General features: G+C 74.3%; 1 protein-coding gene across 1 annotated transcript in view; it reads left to right on the forward strand.

The window, feature by feature from the left end:
- Positions 1-4,432, forward strand: part of MORN1 (MORN repeat containing 1) — a gene marked incomplete at its 5' end in the record, with an annotated part of 10,136 nt that extends 5,704 nt beyond the window's left edge. Inside the window, 4 exons of the mRNA XM_012734530.1 lie at positions 1,774-2,006; positions 2,079-2,143; positions 3,608-3,654; positions 4,248-4,432. Of these exons, the coding sequence (XP_012589984.1) occupies positions 1,774-2,006; positions 2,079-2,143; positions 3,608-3,654; positions 4,248-4,375 (473 nt within the window). The remainder of the gene's footprint in view (positions 1-1,773; positions 2,007-2,078; positions 2,144-3,607; positions 3,655-4,247) is intronic.
- Between the last annotated feature and the right edge of the window lie 2,073 nt (positions 4,433-6,505).

Consider the following 6,505-nt stretch of genomic DNA (forward strand, 5'->3'; position numbering starts at 1 on the left):
GGGCCGCGAGGGGGCGGGGCCTCCGGGGTTGCAGCGACCTCAGAGGACCCAGAGGGGTGGACGAGGCAGCGCTGCCCTCCGGCAGCTGGGGACGGGCGCTGGGGGCTCGTGCCGTCTGCACGCCGGCTGTCCCCAGGGCCTGTGAGGAGAGTCCCGACCAGGCCCCGGAGGGGAGGCCTTGCCGGCCCGGTACACGAGTGTCTGCACGTGCGCGCGTCAACAGGGGCTGCGGGACCGGCGAGCACGTGCGTGCCCGCACGCGCGGGCTGGTGTGTGCGCACCGGGGGCGCGTGCGCGCTGCACGCACGGGCAAGCCAGGGTTCCCCGCGGAGCTGCAGCCTCAGTCTGGGCGCCGCACACCTTCCGCTGCCCGCGCCCTCTGGGCCACCCCAGACCCCACTAAGGAGGACACAGCAGGGGGTGAGATGGACAGACGGCGGTGGGCGGACGCGCGGCCTTGCCTGGCTGCTGGGCAGCTGGCTAGGGCTGGGTAGCCGTGGTCCCCCAGCTGTGGGCTCGCTGCTAGGAGGCTCTTGGCCCCCCAAAGACACCTCGGCTGGTTGATTAGAGCCCTAAAAACAAATGCTGTGTGTCTGGTCACCTTCAGAAAACACAGGAGTCCCCCGGGGCCAGTGACCCTCCTGCTCCTACTCCCCTCATGGCCGCCTGCGCCCCACCCCCGCCGCGTCCTACACAGGTGACCGGGCGGCTAATGCGAGTCGCCAGCCTGATGGACGCTTCTCCCCGGGGCCGGGCTGCCCGCGGCCCTCTCCTGGGGCCGCGCGGTGACCTTTACCTGCTGACAAAGCTGTCACCGTGGCCATTAAAATCCACAGCGAGGCCTCAGAGGTGAGTCCGAGCTGCGGGCTCTTGCATCCGGCCACGGCCCCGGGGTTTTGGCCTGCAGGGGCGTGGCGCCCCGCCCAGATTGGCCCCGGCCCCTGGCGTGTGCCAGCGGAGGAGGCCACTGGCCGCGAGGGCCAGGAGAGCGGCTGGCAGCGACTCCGGACGTGCTCAGCTGGGGCGGTGGCCGCCACCCCAGGGCGCTGGCCCTCCCCTCTGTTGAGGGCCTCTTGGCTTGCTGAATCGGCCCCAAAGACCGCCCCGGGGCCAGGCGCCCTCCCAAGCCCCCGGGGCCGGGAGCAGCACAGGGGCCCACGGCCGCGTGGAGCTGGGGGGGCGGGGGGCCGTGGGCGGCAGGGCAGGTGCATGGAGCCAACTCACAGGGCCAGGAGGGTTCGGGGAGACCAGGGCTGGCAGATGAGGGTGTCACCGCGCCTGGCGGGTGATGGTGACGAGAGGTTCCCACCAGGGAGAGGGGCGCCGGCCCCAGGGGCTCACCTGGGAAGTGGTGCCCGGGCTGGGCGGGGCGCCCACCAGCTGCACGGGCAGGGCCTCCCCGCCTGTCGGAAGCTACACGCGTGGGCCCAAAGGCGTGTGCGTCCGCAGGGGCCTGGGGGTGGACACCCTAACCTCACGGCCACAGCCCCTGGCGAGCGCAGACTTCTGTGCAAGAGATGGGGGATCAGGGTGGTCGCAGGTGTGTGTGGGGAGCCCAGCTCTCTGCCGCCCGCGGGCACCACACTTGTGAGGACACGCCTGCCCTCACCCCAGCTTCGTGGCTCACTGACCCCGTGGCCATGGGTCTAGAGCCAGGGCAACCATGGCCTCCCTCCTGGCCAGGGGGGCCCTCTGACCCCAAAGAGCGGGCTGCAGGGCCCCAGACGGCGGGCTGGGGGCGGCTGCCAGCACTCTGTCTGCCCGACTATCCAGGAGGTGATGCTCTGGGCAACAGGGACAGGACGGCGGCCCAGCCCTGGTCCAGTCATGCAGAGGGCCCCTCCAGCCGGCCGGCGCTCACAGCTCCGCCCCCTGCAGCCGGGGCCCAGGACGACGCCTGCTGTCCGGAGGACTGCCAGAGGGTGGAGCGGGGCTGTGCCCAGTTCAAGGACGTCCTTCTGGGACCCCCTCCACCTGGACACCACCCGGTCCCGTTCTTCTGCGAGGTAGGGGCGCGTCAGCCCCCAGGAGCGGCACTGGCGCCCCGCTCTGACCCCTCCTCCCCTCCCACCCTCCAGAAGTCGGGCGCGGGGGGCCCCGGAAGAATGAAGCCGGCCGCGCGGGACCCGCCGACCGGCAGCAGGTAGGGGAGGCTACGCGCGGCTCGGCCTCGCTGGCCATCTAGGGGCCGCGGGTGCGGGCGTGGCCTGAGACGGGGGCCAGGCCGGCTCGGAGGGGTAGCGGGGTTCACCGCAGCTGCGCCCCACATCCTGGCCGTTCTGCCTCACAGGAGGCCAAGATGGCAGAGCAGAGCAGTCTCGGCCCTGCCCTAGTGGCCGGGGCTATGCCCTCGCGGGCGGGCTGTGCCCTCGTGGGCGGGGCCTCTGTCCTCGTGGGCGGGGCTATGCCCTCGCCTCTGTCCTCGTGGGCGGGGCCTCTGTCCTCGTGGCCGGAGCTATGCCCTCGCGGGCGGGGCCTCTGTCCTCGTGGCCGGGGCTATGCCCTCGCGGGCGGGCCCCCAGGCAGGGGTGGTCTGCAGCGGAAGAGGCGGCTGCCGGAGGGTGCCCCGCCGGCCGTGGCACTGTCTCCAGCTCACTTCACGGGGACGGGAGGCTCGCCGCACATACCAGGGTGCCAACAGGCAGAGGAGGCCCCCAAAGCTCAGCAGTCCTGGAGGACGCTGCAGCAAGTGGAGGATCTCGGGAGGGGCAAGGGTGACCCCGCCCGCGCACTTCCAGCTGCCCCTCGGAAGAGCTGGCCAGACCTCCGGCGCCCCCTGGCCCTCTGCTGGGGCCTGCCCGGCCAAGAGCCACGCCGCACAGGCCCTGCCCCCAGACCACAGGGAGTGGGGGGCCCCCACCCTCCTGGCCTGGGGCTTCCTGCCCACTTCCGCCTCTGTTGGGAGTGGAGGCCACTGGCCACCTCTGGCCTTGCCGGCGGGCAGGAGCCTCTGGTGCCGGCAGCAGCCCGAGGGGCCGTGCCCACCCTCCGGGAAGGCCAGCTCGGGCGCTGGGCTGCGTGCCAGCACAGGGCCCTCTCCTCGCTGGCCGAAGCCCGCTGCCCGCGCCTGTGGGGCGCTTGGGGCTCTGACGCGGGGACTCGCCCTGCCCGCCCCAGGCCTCTTCTCTGAGCCCCACTGCCCAGAGGCCCTTTGCTGACCCGGGACTCCCCACCCTGTGTGAGTGCTCGTGTGGCCCCCACGCCCCCCAAGACAGCTCCGCTTGGGCTGTGGCTTCCCGACACCCCCCACCCCTGGGCAGCAGCGCCCTCTGGGACCGGCCAGCGCGCCTGGACCTTCAGTCGCCCGCGCCTGGTTCACGCTGCAGACACTCCTGGAGGTCGGACTGGGGCTGGGCCGCGGCCCTGCTGCCAGGCCCGGGGAGGCGTCCCCGCGGGCTCGGAGTGGCGGGCACCTGACGGGCAGTGGCCTCCAGAGCACAGCCGGCCCTGCCTGGCTTCGCCCCAGCTGCGCGGCACAGGACGGCCTGGGTCTGGGCCTCCGGTGGCCGGCGGGTGCGGTGGGCAGCAGGGCTGCACCCCTCGGGCTGCAGGGCCGGCTGTCGGGACACGCCCACACTCGCACCTCCAGCCGCCCTCTCCCCCACAGGTCCAGCCCGGCGGCCACAGCAGCGCCCACGGCAGCTGCTCCCGCAGGTACCCCAGGGACACACCTGGCGCGCTGGGGGCAGGGCTGGAGCACCCCAGGCCCGGGGGGTGGGCGCCAGGTGCCAGGCAGCCTCCTGCCCACTTTGGACTGGCCTGGTGGTCACTCCCAGTGGCAGCCACACACTGGCCGCGGACAGGCCCCAGGGCCCCAAGACCCTGGGTGTGAGGGGCTGGGGCCTGCCCTGCACTAGTCGGGGGCCCTCGGGAGAGGCTGACCAGCCCACGTGCCCGCCGCTGGCCCGGCCTCGTCCACCCCAGCCGGGCAGAGGTGGGCTGTCCCCTGCGCCCCTCTCTGGCCTCTCCGGCCTCGAAGCTCCGCAGTCCCAGGCTGCACAGGACAGTGCTGGCCTCTGTGTCCTGCGGACCCCGGGCGGGCGGCCCGGCCCCCAGCCGGTGGCGGGCACCGGAGCTCCGTTACCTCCGCAGACCCTGGAGGGGAAGACGTTTCCCCCGAGACGCATCTCAGAAGGGGCCGAGGAGGTCCCGCTCTGAGGGCGGGGACCGCTGCACCCCCAAGAGGGCTCCCCGCCGCTGGCCTGGGGGCCGCGGGAGGGCCGGGCCCAGCCAGCCTGTCCCCGCAGGGCAGTACGTCCTCGTGGTCCGAGAAGTCACCTGCCCGCCCTTCCTGGGCCGCCGGCTGCCCGCCGCCTTCAAGCGCCTCCGGGTCTCCGCCCAGGGGGCACCGGCCGCGGCGCCCCCCCAAGTCTGAGCGGGGCCTGGGGACGCGGCCCCCAGCTGTGGCCAAATAAAGAGTCCCAGGACCACCGCCGGTTGCGTCTGCACCCCCGCCGGAGGGGGGCCGGGCCTCACTCGGCAGGGAGCCGGGGGGCGCCGGCCAGCTTTGGGGGGTGGGGGGGAGGGGCGTTGCGGGCAGGGTACGTGGGAAAGAGGAAGGAGCGATGCAGACGGGAGGGACGGACGGCGGTGGCCAGTGCACAGGTGGACGGGACGGCAAGGAGGCCGCGGGCGGGAGCAGGGCGGCCAGGGTCAGCGCGGCCCGCCCACCCGGCCGCCACCCTGCTGCCCGCTCCCAGCAGGGCCGCCCGGGGGCGCTGGCTCCCTGACCGGGCGCAGTGGGCGGGCGGCAGGGCAGCCTGCAGGAACTGGGGTCCCCACTGCCAGCCCCCCGGCCCCGGCCCAGGGCATGGACACCCAGCGAGCTCGGAGCAGTGGCCATGCCCTGGGGCTCCGGCCTGGGCGCGGACGTGGGGCCCTGGGTGAGCTGAGCCTGATACCCCCTGATACCTCCCAGCACCCCCAGAGCCCCCACACCCCGAGACTGCAGACACCGCTGGCTCTGGAGATAAACCCGCTCCTGAGCAGACCCGCCTGGGGCGGAGCGAACTCCGGGGCGGACGGCCTGTCGGGGCCGGCCAGGTGCCGAGGCCGGGTCAGAGCCACAGCCCAGTCCCCACGCCCGGACTGGACGCCCTCGGTGCTGGGGTGGGTCCACGGGGGGCCAGGGGCCCTCGGGGGTGTCTGCAGCCCTGAGACGGGCCCCCCACCCCGAGCCACTGGGCCACACACGGGCAGGACTCCGCCCCTGGCCAGTGCGCCAGGCCCGCCCCTGGCCAGCACCCTGGCCACCGGGCTCGCCTGACCCCACGGGGTGGCACGGGCAGGTTAGCACACCTGGGGCCGTCCCCAGACCCCGGGGGGAAACTGAAATTCTCCAAAGTTCAGAGCCCCCCACCAGGCCACGGCTGCGACCTGGGCACTGAGGCTGGGGCAGGGCGGGCGCGGGGGCGGGGCTCTCCGGGGCGCGGGCGCGGGGCTCTCCGGGGCGCGGGGCGGGTCCTCTCCGGGGCATCTAGGGTCTCCCGCAGCCAGACAGCCCCGTGCAGCTCTCCTGCCGGCCCGGGGCTGGCCAGCCCCCACCCAGCTACAGCTGGGGCCCACCCTGTCTTCTGAGCAGCGGGGGTCACCAGCCACTGCTGGCCCCACTTTGCTGACCACGGTCTGCTCAGCCCGGAGAGCATCAGCACCTGGCAGGGGCCCCGGGGTCCACGCCCCGGGTTTGGCGCACCTGTGGCTAGAGGTTGGGGGCCTGCAGGAGGTGGAGGGGTGGGGGGGCAGACAAAACACGAGAGACCGAGGGCACAGCTGTGGGGGCTCGCCTGTCCCCCACAGCAGCCCCTCCCAGCCTTCCCAGCGGGTGCGGCAGCCCCCGTCTGCCAGGTGGGGTGGGGCCAGCGCGAGCTGCCCCAGCAGGAACCCTGGAGGCCCGGGGCAGCTCCGGGGACACAAGGCCTGCAGCCGGGGCTGGGGGTGGACCAGGGCACCCGGCAAGACCCGGCCACAGACCAGTCGCTGCCCTGCCCCACGGTGGGCAGCGGCAACCCGGCTCAGCAGGCGGCGCCACTGGGCGAGCCCCACCAGCAGGAGGCATAAATGGGGTGCTGCGGCCGCCAGGGGGGCTCCCGCCAGCCCCGAGCAGACCCGACCGGCTAGGGCCGACCAGGGAGCGCGGGCGGGGCTGCTGGAGAAAGCCAGGGTGGGCTGGGCGGAGGTCAGCGCCCCGAAGGTGGGCGGCGGGTGGGGGGGAGGTCCCGCCTCTGTGCGCCCCCAAGGCAGACACCCCGCCCCCAGTCGGGGCCCTGGCGGCCAGCCCGGCCACCCTGGAAGCCTGGGGAGGCAGCGCTCGAGCCGACCGACTTCCTGCGGGTCGGGGGGCGCTGGGGACGCCTGCACGCCGACAGAGCCCCCTTAGAGGTGCGCCCAGCCCAGCAGTGACGGGGACAAGCCTCCGTCCGCCTAGACGGCCCCGGAGAGGGCTCGGGCCGGGCCGGGGCGGCTTCCTACTCCAACCCGGCGTAGCGGGAGGGCGCCCCCGGCGGGG

This window comes from Condylura cristata, unplaced genomic scaffold, assembly GCF_000260355.1.
Source record: "Condylura cristata isolate star-nosed mole 26May11 unplaced genomic scaffold, ConCri1.0 scaffold00058, whole genome shotgun sequence".
Taxonomy (NCBI): Eukaryota; Metazoa; Chordata; class Mammalia; order Eulipotyphla; family Talpidae; genus Condylura; species Condylura cristata.